This window comes from Balaenoptera borealis (assembly GCF_965194805.1).
Source record: "Balaenoptera borealis genome assembly, chromosome: 9".
NCBI lineage: Eukaryota > Metazoa > Chordata > Mammalia > Artiodactyla > Balaenopteridae > Balaenoptera > Balaenoptera borealis.
In genome coordinates this window covers 54,663,369-54,679,939 of record NC_138873.1, presented here as the reverse complement: position 1 = coordinate 54,679,939, position 16,571 = coordinate 54,663,369, and the positions used below count along the sequence as shown (strand labels likewise).

The following is a 16,571-nucleotide window of genomic DNA, read 5'->3' as shown; positions in this document are numbered from 1 at the left end:
GCATGTACTTTTCTCATGTATATTGTAGTTCAATAAAAAGTTTCATTAAACTCAGTATCAGTAAATTATGAGGCAAAGTTTTTGTCAGTTATTTGTGTTGTTGCTATTTGTTTTTTATACATAGGTCCAGAAAATAATGTAATTTTCTGCTTAACAATTCATAAGTACTCCTCCATTTTCAAATACTAAAAATAGTAACTTTTATGGTTATACAAAAACTAGACAAGTCTATGCTAAATAAAACCATTCATCTTAACCATAAAAACACAACAAAAAACCCTCAAAACTGACATTTAGTGAAACTAAGTCACCACGGACTTCAACATTATTTAGCAAATTTTGTCCACTACTATACTAAGACATACTATGAGTGATAAATTGAAAATACTGGCATATGTAAAATTAACCGGTACACACCAATGTACTTATTCATATATTAAAATGAAAGGCATAAGGTGAAACTAATTTTATGAGACAGAATAAAAGCCAAAGGATACTTTTCCACTGATCTAAAATTTATTATTCCGAATCTAAAATTATTCCAAACTAAGAAAGCAGCCATACTCTATTTAAAATATTCTATGGTTTTATTAAGGAGTCAGACAACTCAAAGAGCTTGCAAATAATTTATTACCAAAAATAAAAGAGAAAAAAGGAAATGGGGGAAAATGCAGACATAAACCATATAAAATCAGACATCCTGTTAGATCACAGTAAAGGGCAGGCAAATTAAAGAAGCAAAACAAAACATTCATTAGAGACTAGGGGCCAGCAAAGACAGTGGACTCCATACATGGTTAAAATGGAAAATTATAAAATTATATACATGATGAAATAAGAAGCTGGATAAGATAACAGAAATACAACAAGAAAATCCCTCAATCAATTTTTCTTTTTGGAGGTACAAGAAGTTACTATCAGTATCCTTTACCTCATACAGCCAAACAAAAAATTTAGAAATAATGTGAATATTGCTTTTGGGAAGATTGGCCTTCAACATCTCCCATGTAGAACACTTTGGAAGTACATTCCATTTTTGTTTATCACCATCTCACTCCATTCCACATTAAGAAATTGCTAATCTGGTTATTAACCTTAAGAGAAGCACAATCACAAATCTTATACCTCCCTAAAAATCAACATTAAACCATAATGTCTTCTACATTATTCCATTCATCATTGTGCTCCAAAATTATTTCTAAACTACATCAATTGGAATTTTGTGTTGTTGTGTTGCATAACAACAAAAGAACTGATGTTTGGGACTTCCCTGGTGGTGCAGTGGTTAAGAATCCGCCTGCCAATGCAGAGGACACGGGTTCAAGCCCTGGTCCGGGAAGATCCCACGTGCCGCGGAGCAACTAAGCCCGTGCACCACAACTACTGAGTCTGTGCTCTAGAGCCCGCGAGCCACAACTACTGAGCCCGTGTGCCACAACTACTGAAGCCTGCGCGCCTAGAGTCCACACTCCGTAACAAAAGAAGCCACCGCAGTGAGAAGGCCGAGCACCACAACAAAGAGTAGCCCCCACTCGCTGCAACTAAAGAAAGCCCGCGCGCAGCAACGGAGACCCCACGCAGCCAAAAATAAATAAATAAAAATTTTAAAAAAAGAACTGATGTTTTTCCTTACCAATTCATATTCATCAAAAAGTTGTATGAGGGAAGGTGGAATGAACATATGAAAGCCCTGTAAAAAAGCATTAATCTGAGGCTGAATGGCTCTTGTCATTCGAAGTTCAGTGACAAGCTGGACATACTCCGCCTATTAAAAAAAAAAAGTTTCTGTGATGATTTCTTTTTAATTTCACGTACTTAAGATACTATTGATATAATTATTTCTCATTTAAGAGGTAAAGGTTTAGAATTAATTTGGCAGAAATATTCGTACATCTCAGCAAACCAGTAATCTACCATTCACTAAGCTGTTTAGGCCAAAATCCTAAGAATCAATCACCCAGGTTTCTCTCACACCCTCTATCAGCAAGTGCTATCAGATCTACCTGAAAAAACATTCTCAATCAGACCTTGTCTCACCACCTCCACTTTTAGCACCTTGGTCCAAGCTGTCATCATCTCTCACCTGGATTACTGTAACATCTGGTGTCACTGCTGCCTCTGTTTGCCTCTGTTACTGCTTCTTCTCCACACCAGAGTGACTTTTTAAAAATACGTATATATTTTTTACATATAATTCAGATCACATAACCCTCCTTCTCAAAACCCTACAATGACTTCCTATGACCCTTGGAGTGAAGTCCAAACTCCTTTCCTAGTCCATAAGGCCCTAAATGACCCAGCCTCTGCCTTGCTCTCTCATCTCATTTCCTTCCACTATCCCCTTTGCTCCCTCATGCTATCCCCCAAACACAAGCTTGCTCAGGCCTCCGTGTCTGTATACTTCCTGGTTTCTCTGACTGAAATCTCTTATTAGACTGTAATCTCTCTGCAAGCAGGGGCTCTGTTTTGTTTACCAGTATATATCCTCAGCTCTTAAAAAAGAGGCTGTCACTTTGTAAGTGTTGAACAAATAATGTGATGAATGCATACATTCTACAAATTCATTTAAAACACACTTAGAACTTGATAAAAAGACTCATTTAAGTGTAGCCTATTTGATTCTGAGTTAAGGTAACCTATTTTCACACATTTTCTTTTTTTTTTTTCCACATTTTCTTTTAAAATACACATCATCATCATCGAGAACAGTGTCATTTAAAATTTAACTAGCAATAAAAAATGTATTTTGGCTCAAACAAAATGAATTATCATCACTCTCTGTATATAAACCCTACCATTGTTATTATTCATATATTTTAAATTACATCTAAGTGAAACTTTGAGAGTTAAAAGCAATATGCTGTATATAGTTCTCACCTCCCAGGAACAAATGCTCTAAACACAGAGGGAGAAAACCTATTTTAGGCCCCTTCCTTTAGTATTTTTTTTTTTTTTGGCACTAATCTGATGCTCTGTTCCCCCCGCCAAAAAAACGACAGGCACTGAGCCAGCAAGTTATACATGATTCCGGCTATGAATTCTCCATACATCTCAGACCTACAGAATTGTCACAATGGATTACTCACAGCTCTCCCCAAACCCTGCACGGCTCCTTCTGCAATCTGGCACAGGGAAAGCTACCGTCTCTGCTATTCAATCTACTCCCACCCCAAATCCCACTCCCAACCGCCCAAAGGTTTTCTCCATTGTACAGGAATTAATCAGTTTCTACAAGTTACATCCAGGTAGTTACTAGAGAGAGGGAAATAGAAATGTGTGCCAAACAATCAAACAGAAACACAAACTAAATTTTCAGGATCCAATCTAAAAAAATAATATATATAACACACTTCCAAGTAATAACCAGCAATGATTTCAGCATTAACACATGATTATCTTTTAACTGATGTCTGTTCTAACTAAACTGCTTAATGAACATACTAAAATTTTTCTGCTCCATTCATTCATTAATAATTAAGTATTTCTCTCAAGATGTTTTGCTTTTATAATCTTAAGGTACTATTCAGTAATAATTATTCAAGACCTCAAATTATGAAGCATGAACTGCTCAAGTACACTTTATTTTAGTTTGCCATTGTATTCCATATTTATCAGAATAGTACACACTCTTTTCTATCAATTAATTCCTATTACTTCCTCATACATTCTATTTTTAAAAATTAATTTCACAAGTATACTAATGTCCCCTCTAATATTATTTCCCACATTTATTTTTGTAGCTCTGGCCCACAGTTATTGGATATCAATTTGTGAAAAATCAGCTCCTCCAGATACCAGTCTCCATATTAAGTTAATTTAAATATGGAAAAATCTTGGTCTAAATTATTTCTCAGTAAAATAAAATCCTAGCCATCACAAATTCTCCTGAGTTGTTTAGTAAAGTAAGAGTTTTCCAGGTAGTTGAAAGACAACTGTGTTTAAGAGAAAAAATCTAAATCCAGCTGCTTCTAAAATGTTTCCCTGCCTCCTTAAAGAGCACATCCTCAGAGAGAATAACACACATTAACATGTTCTTGATGACACAATTATTACTACGAACATCCACCGTTATCATACACTAACATTCTGACAGTTCATACTGTACAGAAATACACTGGTTGCATTCCCACCACCTACGAAGGCATCCAAGGGACTCACCCACACACTTCATGCCCTTGAGTAACTACATCAAATACCTTAAATGCTCTAAGGAAACAGTCAACATGTAGATGACAATCAGTCCACAAAACACTGGCATAAAGAGTTGCTCAAATAAATATTAAATATAAAGGAAACCTAAAATCCCACTTCATTCTAAGGTATTTAAAGACATGATATAACTTGGTTGTGGGGGGTATTTTTATCCCCAATAGATGCATACGTGCTCCCACCTGAGTTGTACTGTTAATTCTTTGAGGGCATAAGATAATACCAGATGCCACAAAAGTAAACTGGAGAATTAACTAAAGAATCTGAGTTAGTACCTGTTCTGGTGAAATAGTTATGTTTACAGAAAGCTTTCAACTTAGAAAGCCTCAGCACAGAGATAACAAAATAAAAAAGAGCCTTAGCAACTTTTTCCTAGCTCAACCTCTGAGCCTCATAACTGATATAAGATAGGTAAGCAAAGAATAAGTGCCAAGGGAAAAATAAAAACACTAAAATTGAGATTCAACTTTCAGATATTACGTTCCAGTTAAACTGCATGTCTAGTTACAGAAACATTTTGTTTTAATTATCTCCTAGTCTTCTGAATGTGTGCAATGAATAGTATCACCCCTTGGAAATCTTCCTTAAAATTTTAACTTCGTTTCAGGCTTTGAATCTAAATTATGTCTTCTTACGAGGAGTGGTGGTAACGTTGAAAATTGACACCTTTTTTTTTGAAGCTATTTTTCTTCTTGAAAATTTTTTTCACGATTTCTTGATATATATATATATATATATATATATATATACACACACATATAAAAACCATGTTTACTTAACTAATAGTTAACTTCTAATAGTGAAAGCAAAATGTTCTTATCCCAAGTAAGCTGATAAACTTGGACATACTTGTAAAACTGTTTGAAATAGTTATTTTTACTTTTAAATTAACAGTTTAAATGGCATTATGACTGGCATAATTCACTGTTTGAATATAAATCCTTTAGTAATAAAAGCTTCTTTCCTGGGCTTATCCACTTGATTATTATTGCTCTGGTATGTAAGAGTTTTCATGGAAAATTTCTCCACTGAAAACTCAAAGGATACCAGATTTCTTCTGCAGGAATAAGTAGATATAAGAAAAAAGAGAGGCACACTTTTACAATGTAACATTTTCCAATAATTTATCCTTTACCAATATATTCTTATTTTTAAGGTCACTAATTAGTTATAAAGATTGATAGTCTGATAAAAATCCTATTACATCAGTTTCCGTGGAACAAATTCAGTCATTGAAAATAGTGACTCTTCAGGTTACCATTACAAGGATTTGGTGATTGTTAAAGTGAATTTTTAGAATATACCAACTAAAATGCAAAGAAAAGTACGTTCTCCTTCACTGACAAAAAGATACTAAAGATAATTTAAAACCCAATCTAAAAATACTCAATATGGAGAACCTTAGACCTAAACTGTTTTAAAAGTTTTCAGAGTAATAAAAAGATCTCTCATAGTATACTTTTCTGAAGATACACATAGGAATCCACTTTAAGTCAATAATCTATATAGACAAGCTCGTATTTTGTACTTGGATGGGCATCAAATGTGCTTGTACGTGAAATAAATCAAATTAAACTAGCAATAAAATATAAGGTATTAACCAAATAAAAATGAAATGGAGGAAAACATACTAAATTTTTTAATTGAAGTATAGTTGATTTACAATGTTTTGTTAGTTTCAGATGTACACCAAAGTGATTCAGTTATATATATGTATACATATATTCTTTTCCATACTCTTTTCCATTATAGGGTATTACAAGTATTGAGTATAGTTCCCTGTGCTATACAGTAGGTCCTTGTTGTTTATCTATTTTATATATAGTAGTATGTATCTGTTAATCCCAAACTCCTCATTTATCCCTCCCTCCCCATCCTTGCCCTTTGCTAACCATAAATTTGGAAAACACACTAAATTTGTATTTGCTACTTTGTTCATATTCACTGCCTTAGTAAATGAGAGGCCCAGCAGTTACACAACCATACAGACCTCGATTTAAACTGAGGGTCTACCAGTTACCAATTTTGAGCCCTTAGACAGTTATTTAACTGTCTATATTCTAAAGAAATATAGTGTCGTAGTTACAAGCTCAGGCTTGAAATTTATAGACTGTCTGGATTCAAATCCACCACTTATTAGCCTTGTGATTTGGAGGAAAGCTACTTAACCTCTCTATGCTTCAGTTTCCTCACCTGTAGAAAGGGGTATCTATACCTCATAGGATTGTTTAAGTGTAAGTTAATACACATAAAGCACTTTTAACAGTGCCTAGCACATTATAAACACTTAATAAATGTAAGACGCTTTTATTATTAAAGCTGTTTCCACACTGAATGAATAGAAATAACTATCTCAAAAGGCTGTTATAGTAAATGAGAAATGCACAAAGACCACAACTCGAATAAATGAAATATACACAAAGTACTCAATAGGCAGTGGCTATTATCATCACTAGAGAACACAATTATGGGATGAGGTTGATGACTAGGAGAATGACACCACCGCCCATCATTCTGGAGCCCATCCACCTAAGTGGCTCATCCTGGAGTCCTTCCTCTTTTTCACCTTCCCAAACAGCTAATTACCATGTTCTATAAATTCTACATCTTCAAAAGCTGTCTCATTTTCTCCATCCTCACTGCCACTGTCTTATAAAATCACTCATGCATGCTCCCCAATCACCTATCAGTTGCCCTGACTCCAATATTGCCCCATTTCAACCCATTCTTCACACTCCAAGCTGAGATTGGTGTTGTTTTCCTTAAAAAACAGAAATTCAATCATGTCAGTGTCCTCTACAGCATCTGCAATCATCCCTAAGCCTTCAGAATAATTTTCAAATCTCTAATTGTGGATGCAAAGTCTTTCAGAATTTGGTCCCTGTCTACCTCCCCCACCTCATCTTTTCCCACTCATTTACTTTGCAATCTAAGCTAAGATCTACAACTCTGACCTACCTGTGGTTCCCCAAACATACCATGCTCTGCCATCTCTGTGCCCTTCTATAAGCCCAGAACATTTCCTTCTCCCCTTTCTTACTCCTATCTGACCACTTAATGCTTCTCCTCTATAACTCAACTTCCATGCCACCTCCTCCATTCCCTGATATCCTGTCCCATTTCACCCCATTTTGTTCTCTCCCAGCCTTAATGAACTTTATGATTAGTATGGTAAAAGTGTTGTTAACACTTAAAAGCCACCGAGCTTACTCTTCAGTACTAAGAGCTAGAACTGAAGGTCTAGCAAAAATATGTCACCCCTAACTGAAGGTTTTATGGTTCCACAATTTTATCTTTGGTCAAGAATTTAAAAGTGAAAGTGAAAAGTTAAAGCAAAACTTTTTAAAATGCTGAAAATACTATTTAAATGTAAATGTTCAGCTCCTGGTAATTCAGCCATTTTCCAAAGTGAAACCAAGTGATCTTATTTTTTCCTCTAGATTTTAAAACAAATCATTGACAGATATAAAATTAAATTTAAAAGAGAATTTTATTTCAAATATGGAACTAATATATACTGTTCTGCCTACATTACTTGTATTTATTAATATACTTCTTTTTAAACAAAGGTATTTTATCTATTTGGTTTCAGTCTATAATTACCAAAGCCTTTCAATAAAACTTAGGAATAAATGACTCCCCCATGTGGAGATTAGCTTATATCGACTTTTTCTTACTAACACGCTTGGCAAGTCATTTAAGCTTCAATATGCTTAGAAATTCTGAAGTTGATTCCAAATGTGACAATTATAACTTTATACCTAAAGTTAAGTAAGTAAAAGGCTGACCCTAGAGTAACAGAAAAAGTTCATGACAGAAATGTATGTTAAAATATAACAACACCTCTAAAGAACATGGTTTGAAAATTTTATTTGTAAATTGAATAATTTAACAATTCTAAATCAAGTGATCAATTTAAAATGTTAGTATGTTTTTAAAGATTTTTAATTTTAAAAACTCAGGTTGCTTATTGCACAAACATTAAATGCTTAAGCATCAACAATTTGATATACAATTACACTTGACCCTTACTGGTAATACTAGAAAAATGAGAGGCTTATTTTATTGTGAGAAATGTTTGTATTAGAAAAATAAAAGCTCAGAATTAACATATTAGTGATTGAGATCCTGCTTTTACCTCTATATTACTGAACCTCATCATCAAAGTTAGCCTGTCATTAACAAAACAATGTCAATAATATAGTTAAATAAAAATGTGCTAAATTTAGAAACAAAACTTCCAAGCTCTTTAATGTTACAGCAATATTCCAGCCTCATGCTAGACTCACGATCAAGCCTCAATGTAAGTGTATTCTTATTTGTTATTATTTATTAAATATCTTCCTTCTTTCTAGATTTTAATACAAAAACACAAATGCAAAAGAATAAAATACGTATTTTAAAAATCTAAACAAAAATCATGTCATATGGAAGGGAGGCTGTTAGGAGATACAAGTATAAATATAGCTATCTACCATGCAATTGTAGAGCCTTTGAATTGAATGAGCCTTTCCACTTTTCATATAAAATACATCTGAGAGGAGTGACAAATCCAGTCACCAGAGAGTGTATTCACAGATAGGAATCATGTATGAGATTCTCTCATGAAAAGCAATCACTTGCTTATAATGAAGATTTTATGACTTCATTACCCCTAATTGAGAGGAGGTATCCACTGTAAAATAAAATAATAAATGCACTATGAGGTGGACAATCTAATAATTAGAAGATTTTTTAAAAATTTCCATTCACTGGCAAGTTCATATAGATTCAAAAAATTATTTTAAGCATTTTACTATTTTAATCTTCTAGAGTTTAACGTGACTCATTATATTAAATCAAGTAAGATCTACCTCAGTGTGATTACTTTTACTAACAGGATGAAGAACCTTAGACTTGAAACTAGGAGACCTGGGTTTTGGCCCCAGCTTTACCATTAACTCTTCAGGCTTCAGCGTCCTCATGTGTAAAATGAGAGGGTAGACTAAAACTTTACTAAGTATAAATGTACAAAAACTCAGGTCCTGATTTTATATTCAAAAACTAAATTTCTATTTTTTTTAAATATGTATAGTATCTAAGTTTCAAAAGGTAAAATTATGTAGCTTAATTTAGGTCTTCATTCCTATAGATATGTGAAACCTAGGAACCTATTTTTATAGAAAACTATCCAATAAAAACTAACTTTTGTGTTGTGTTTTCAGTTTACAAAATGCTGGTACCAATTCTGTATGGGAGGCATTATTATCCCAAGCACACAGAATAGAAAACTGAGGCTCAAAGAGGTTAAAACACGGCCAAGTCTTTTGGCCTTTAAAAAAAAAAAAAAAAACTATATTTTACTATATCTCTAGTCTACAAAATGATTCAGAGGACATTATTTTTTAAGTTAGCTGATTCTGAAGCTGTCTTGGAATTATAATCCAATGAAAGGAAAGGAAAAAGGTTTTAGTCCTGTTTTACCAGAAGTTGCTACTGGTAAGTGATAGAACTGGAATTCCAAAACCAGATTTTCTGACTTCCAATTTCCTACATAATCTATCAAAACATAAAATAAAGCTGTATTATATATTAAAGTAATATAACTTTCAACAGTATAATTTAAAACATGCACCAAGTTTTTAGAAAATATGTACAAACAGGAGATATAAGAATAAATAAAAAGAATCAAGTTATAAAGTTAAAAAAAAAATCAAGTTCAGAGGTCCCGTAGAATTTACTGCATCCCAAAAGTATGTACAAAGTTTAAACACTGGGATTTCTTCTCTCTATTGGAACTCTTAATATCGTACTTCTAAAACATGAAATAGTGATCTAGTGCAAATATGATATTGATGTAGGTTTATATTTCTAATCAAATGTTTTGATATGCTGATGCCCAACTTACACAATCAACTGAACTATGCTCTAGGCTGCTTCAGGAACTGCCTCAGCATATCTAACACAACAATGAAATGATCCTTTATAATTTGAAGTCTGGTATTTGATGGTTTAGTTAATTTAAATATTTTATCTGTTATAAATGTTACAAAACTCTAACAGTAAAAGTTTTCCTGGCTAGTGCCAGGAGACTTTAGAGTAATTAGCAAACTATCAGGGCTAAGTTACAAACAATGGCTAAGGTAAAAATTCAAATACTTACTTTGTTATTTTGTGTTACAAGAATACTTCCACCCCCAGGTTTCAAAGGCACCTCTTCCATTGCTCCAAACACATCAGTCTCAACAGAAAAAGTTAGTTCTAGACCCAAATCACTAATATCATTATCTAAAATCCACTGCAAATTTTTGGCATATTCTGGATCAATGGATGCCACATCTTGGTAATTCACAGGAATACCTAAAAATGCAAACATACAGCAGTTATATTCTAAATGTTTCTGCCTTTCCTTATCTGTTTAATGGTGAAATACTGCCCTCTACAGATACTCTGTAAAACTGCAAAATATAATCCAATTCACAGCATGATTTAAATGAATGTTAATTCCTGAATTTGGAAGTCTGTAAATTTAAGCTTACATTTCTACAATGTAACCTTTCTTTGAAACAGCTATTCAGGAACTTATTATAAACTTTAAAAAGTGCCAATTCTCTTAAGTATATTGATATTAAAATGCATTTTTAGCATAAACATACACACACTAAAATGGAAAAAAAAACTTTTTTAAATCAAAAATGTAGGTTATTTTTTTCTTTCCCTCAGGCCCCCAAATGCCTTACATACACAGACTGTCTCCAATCAAAATAAAAATTATTCACCCAAAATGCCACCATTTATCTACTTAATTTTCGCTAAAGCCTATAAGAAAAACACTTTAAATAAATGCCTAAGGAAATAACAATGGAGCCATACCAAGAATGTGCTTGTAGAATGATCTCGTGAAGTAAATGTTCACCAGCTGCCTATGGTTCAGAGCTAATCCCAAGATCTGTCCAGCAAACCGGAAATAGTTCAAGTGATCAGGATTTACATAGGAGTTGCTATTAGGTTGAAAAGTTGTTCCTATTAAAATAAAGACAAAGTAATTTATTTTTAAGACCATGCATAAGAGAGATCATTTCAATGCAGGTAAATTAGTTCACATACAACTGCAGCAAAGCTAAGGTTACATTATGTATAAACGTTCTTCAGCAAAGAATGTTCTTTGTGGAATATTTAACAGCGGAATTGGAAATACTAAAGATAATCATTAATTCACACATACTTATCAGAATAAGTCTTTGTGCAGAGAGAAAATTTTAGAATACTTTTCACCGAAAGTAGTTGGAAGAGGTGTCAGAGAGATCCTAGAAATACATACACACACACACACACACACACACACACACACACGTTTTCCCAGGCAGTGTGGAAATAACTACTTAGGCTATGAATTAGGGCAGACATTGTCTCATTCACCTTTACATGCCCAGCGTAGCAGGTATTCACTACATTTTGCTCCTTAAGGAATTGAGCACTACAAGAGAATAACTAAAATTTTTAAATGTACAACTGTTTTCCTCATGACAAATAATCAAGTTTGAATAAGTACCACTGAGGTATAAAAGCAAAAACAGCATTAGCAATAGTTATTGACTATTGCCAAACTCTAGTGCAATGGAGGGTAATTCCAGTTACATGAAAAAAAAGTCTGGAAATAGATAGTGGTGAATGTACTTAATGCCACTGAAGTGTACACTTTTAAATGGTTAAAATGGTAAATTTTATGTTATGTATACTTTACCACAATAAGAAAGTCTCAAAAAAAAATGTAGTGCAATGGAAAAACCTAATACCAAGATCTCAACTTTAAATAACCTTCCTTATTTTTTCTGTGTGATCACTACCTCTCATTCATTCAACAAATATTTACTGAGCTCATGCTATTTACTTCTCTTCTAGGTACCTGGGCAAAAAGAAAGACTGATAAATCTAATGAAATAGCATCAAAAATAAACAAAGGAAAAGTGAAAGTATTGGAAAGTGAAATGTTTGGCCATTGAGCATACATATTTTAACTCTTTGTGCTTTGCTGGTCTTTTGATTTATCAGTGCTGGCACTGGACTAAATTGACATGACCAGTAAGTTTACTTAGATATAAGGTACACATTTGGAAGCTTATGGCTGAATGACTTAAAAGGGCCACATGAAGCTAGTCACCCACTGTTAAGTACCTTTTGAGAATCATTCCCAGTCATGATGTAAGACTGGGTATTACAAGTCAAACCAGGGACTTCCCGGTGGTCCAGTGGTTAAGAATCCGCCTTCCAATGCAGGGGACGCGGGTTCGATTCCTGGTGGGGTAACTAAGATCCCACATGCTGTGCGCAACTAAGCCCACGTGCCACAACTGGAGAGCCCGCCCACCTCAACTACTTAGCCTGCGCGCTCTGGAGCCCACACACCACAACTAGAGAGCCCGCATGCCACAACGAAGACCCAGCACAGCCAAAAAAAAAAAAAAAGGTCAAAACAAAGTTTTGTGAGATGAAGAAAGACTTCAAAGACAAACATAACCATTATTCCAAAAATACAATATTCTGAGAATAATCAGAAACACTTTTACCTATTTCCTCCCCTAGGTCTGTGTATAATTCCTTCTCTAAGTACTTTCTGGGAAATTTGGGTTATTAAAAAGAATAGATACAGAGAAATCAAAAGAAAAAAAGGAAACAAACGGGGGAAAATGTCTTCAGGAAACGAATAATAATTTTTAGCTCGAAAGTGAATTAAGATAGAATATAAAGTTTATGTCATGTTTTAAGTTCAAAACCAATAAAACTGTGACATTTCATCATCTCAGAAAAACCCTATTCAATAAGAAAATATCATTTTCACAGACTAATAATAATAGCATCGGGCTTCCCTGGTGGTGCAATGGTTAAGAATCCACCTGCCAACGCAGGGGACAAGGGTTCGAGCCCTGGTCTGGGAAGATCCCACATGCCGCGGAGCAACTAAGCCTGTGCACCAAAAGTACTGAGCCTGTGCTTTAGAGCTCGCGAACCACAACTACTGAGCCCATGTGCCACAACTACTGAAGCCCATGCACCTAGAGCCCGTGCTCCGCAACAAGAGAAGCCACCGCAGTGTGAAGCCCGTGCATCACAAAGAAGAGTAGCCCCTGCTCGCCTCAACTAGAGAAAGCCCACGTGCAGCAACGAAGACCCAACGCAGCCAAAAAAAAATGAATAAATAAAATAAATTAATTTTTAAAAATATTTTAAAAATAATAATAGCATCTAATATTTATTTCTGATTTCTATGTGCCAGGCATTGGGCTAAGCATTTTTACACATCAGCTGATTTCCCACTATATTACAAAACATAAGTTATCACCATATTCAAATAAGGAAATCAAGGTCCAGAAATATTACATTTATTGGCACAAGATCATAGCAGAAAAAGGGACAGAGCTAGGATTCACATTCAGTGGAATGCGCCAAAGGCCAAACTCTTAGCCACTCTACTACACTACTATTGCTCTATAGTAAGCATCTTAATTTAATTAGAAAGCAAGCTTTAAAGAAATTACTACATACATTAGGTCTATCCAAACATTCCCCACATTTAGGAACCCTAAATGTAATTTTCTTCTTGTCAACTAAACATAAGAACATGAAAATATTTCATCTATATTTTATTAATATTACAGCCCCAAAGAGAAGACATACATGGCTTACAAAAAGGACGAATCAGAAACTATGGTCTATGTGCTTCATCATATTATCTGCTATAAATTTGTAGAATAATCACCTCAACTAATGATTCCACACCAAATCTGTTTTTCAGATATGAAACTAAATAAACAACTTAGAATAAGGGACTATAAAGAAAAGAAATAAATCTAAAATACAATGTTTTAATGCTAAATCCTGCTTCAAAGATTAGGCCTAAATAACTAAACTAGGGCCTCATCATACTTGTCGTAAAATCACAAAGACACTAAGTTCATCTCAGAGCAAATAATCAAAGGTTACAGAATTAAAGTAGGAAGTCCCATATTCCTAAATAATTTCAAATACACCAAATGTGTCTGAGGAGCCCATCACATAGGTGAATATCTGCAGTTCCCAAGCATCACTGCAGCCCACCCCCACTTGCCTCTCATACAGTCATCCTTCTTATTTAATGGAGATTTGCTGCTGGTTTGGTTGGATACAATAGGAAACTACAATTAATAAGACACTCTCTCCTTATAGAAGAATTTAAACATTGGGAAAGAAAAATTTTTCAGGAAATGAAAGCAACTGAACAAAGCATTTAAAAACTGAAATCCCACCTTCACTTGGATGTAAATCTTTATTAAGTTAAAGAACTCTCAGGTATATCTTATACAAATGAGGTGGTAAACACTGCCATCTAGCCTACAGTATCAAATTACAATTCAGTAGGTAGCAAACATCATTTCAATAAAGAGAGTTTTTTATTTGCATTACATGGTTAAATAAGAGCTTTTTAGTTACCAACTCTTAATCTTTTAAAAGGGCTGAAAACAAAGTTACTATAAACAAACAGATTATAAGTTAAGATTTAACACACCATGATTTCTAGACTTTGTTTTTAATGACCAATAACTTTTAAGAGTTGGAAACTCAAATAGGGTTAGCAAATTTTAACTTTTCCAACACGGACTTGTATTTTTTTTAAGTTCATCTACTAGCATGATTTTATAAAAGGAAATTTTAACTCAAGAAAGGTAGACTAAAGGACGATCCTTAAATTGAATAAATTTAGTTTTATTTTATACAAAGAACTGATGAAAACTTCTTTGAGGCCAGCACTAGTCCTTGAGGCAAGCATTTGAGAACCAACTGTTCAGAGGAAAGAACGCTAGGCTGAGTCAGGTTCCACTCAAGATCCTACCACTCATTAACTGCTAACGTAAACAAAAACCCTGAATTTCAATGTCCTCTTCTATGAAAAGGGAATATCCAACCACCCTAGCTCACAGGGCTACTATAGGAATAAAAGGATAAAATGCACTGAAGTAGTCTGAAAATGTGACAAGTCACAGAAAAAGTCATCTAGACTGTACAACTTACCATCAGCTGACTGGGTAAACAATGCATAATCAGGATTGACTATCTCATTAGACAGAATATCAAACCACTCACGCACAACACCTTGACCCTGAGTTCAAGAAAATAAGATTAAGTATCAACAGAAATATATGGTGAAATTTTTTTCTAAATAATAATAACATTAAAATTATATTAAATTTCTTCCATTATCAATTAAATATTAAACTTTATTGAAGGGCATTTCAATCTTTTAGAGACAGTGATCTTAACAACACTGATTTTTATACCCACCATGCCTTCTTCTCCATGGAACCGTACCGCAATTCCTTGCTTTAGCTTTGCACAATTTGCTTTTGACACAACTTCACAGCTACTCCTAAAAATAGAATCTAAATATGTAGCATTGGTTAATTTTACATATTAAAATTTACAATAACTTGTATTTCGTGCCTCACACACACATCACTTTGTTAAACATACCTCTGTGAACTAGCAGGATATCATTTTCATTCACTGGCCTGTGCACCATGTCTGAATCTGGCTGTCCTGAATGCAAATGTTCATAGAACCATTCACAGCGATCTTTAAATGGCTACCCCAACAAATAACAGTGAAATATGTTAGCAGTATTTCAGTCACTTAACTGTCAGATTTACTTAACTAGCATGCTAAATGCCCTTTCTACAAATAATCATTCTTAGACCTTTATTTATAATAAGTAGTTCTAGATAAGGTTCTGATATTTCATCCACTATTCACAAAAAGGCAGATCTGAGCTGAAACACTTTGACTACCTAGAGAGCATATTTCTTTTAATTCCCTACATTATCAACAGAAAAGACTTGATAAATTAAAAGAATTCAATATCAGACATACAATTGAACACACTCTCAATTTCTTTTAAACCCAAGAAGGCTTGTAAGAATGAATTTCCACATCCAGAAAAATTATGTTGCATGTTCATTTAATTTTCTATGAAAATAATCTTTACGCCTAATTTTAATTTCTATCCTTTGAATATATGCAGCAACTAGAAAGGAATTTGTTATCCTTTTTTCTTCCCTTCCTCCACCCTAAAAACTGAAGAATAAGATCTCATGAGCAGTAAAGAAAGTCTCTACCTTTTGTTCTTTTGCCAGATATGCAAACTGTAAGTGATTTGTAATTTTATTCATCAGAAAGTATTATTGAGTACCTAGGATGTGCCAATACTCAGGTAACATAAGAGCTGTAAAAATTTCATTGCTGAAAACTGTTTAATACAGTTAAAGAGATGAGAATAACATTGGAACAATATAACACATAATGATATCGAGTTCTAAACAGTGAAGTACAGACCACAGTGCACTAAGAATTCA

General features: G+C 33.9%; 1 protein-coding gene across 3 annotated transcripts in view; it reads right to left on the bottom strand.

Annotated features, from left to right (window-relative positions):
- HACE1 (HECT domain and ankyrin repeat containing E3 ubiquitin protein ligase 1) overlaps positions 1-16,571 on the bottom strand; it is a 94,352-nt gene that overhangs the window by 13,301 nt on the left and 64,480 nt on the right. For 2 of the 3 annotated variants that reach the window (XM_082405209.1, XM_082405211.1), the window contains 6 exons: positions 15,694-15,805; positions 15,505-15,602; positions 15,235-15,322; positions 11,062-11,211; positions 10,352-10,548; positions 1,634-1,765 (listed from right to left, as the gene is read on the bottom strand). In XM_082405209.1, coding sequence (XP_082261335.1) covers positions 1,634-1,765; positions 10,352-10,548; positions 11,062-11,211; positions 15,235-15,322; positions 15,505-15,602; positions 15,694-15,805 — 777 coding nt within the window. The remainder of the gene's footprint in view (positions 1-1,633; positions 1,766-10,351; positions 10,549-11,061; positions 11,212-15,234; positions 15,323-15,504; positions 15,603-15,693; positions 15,806-16,571) is intronic. The other variant, XM_082405210.1, reaches the window with a different exon arrangement.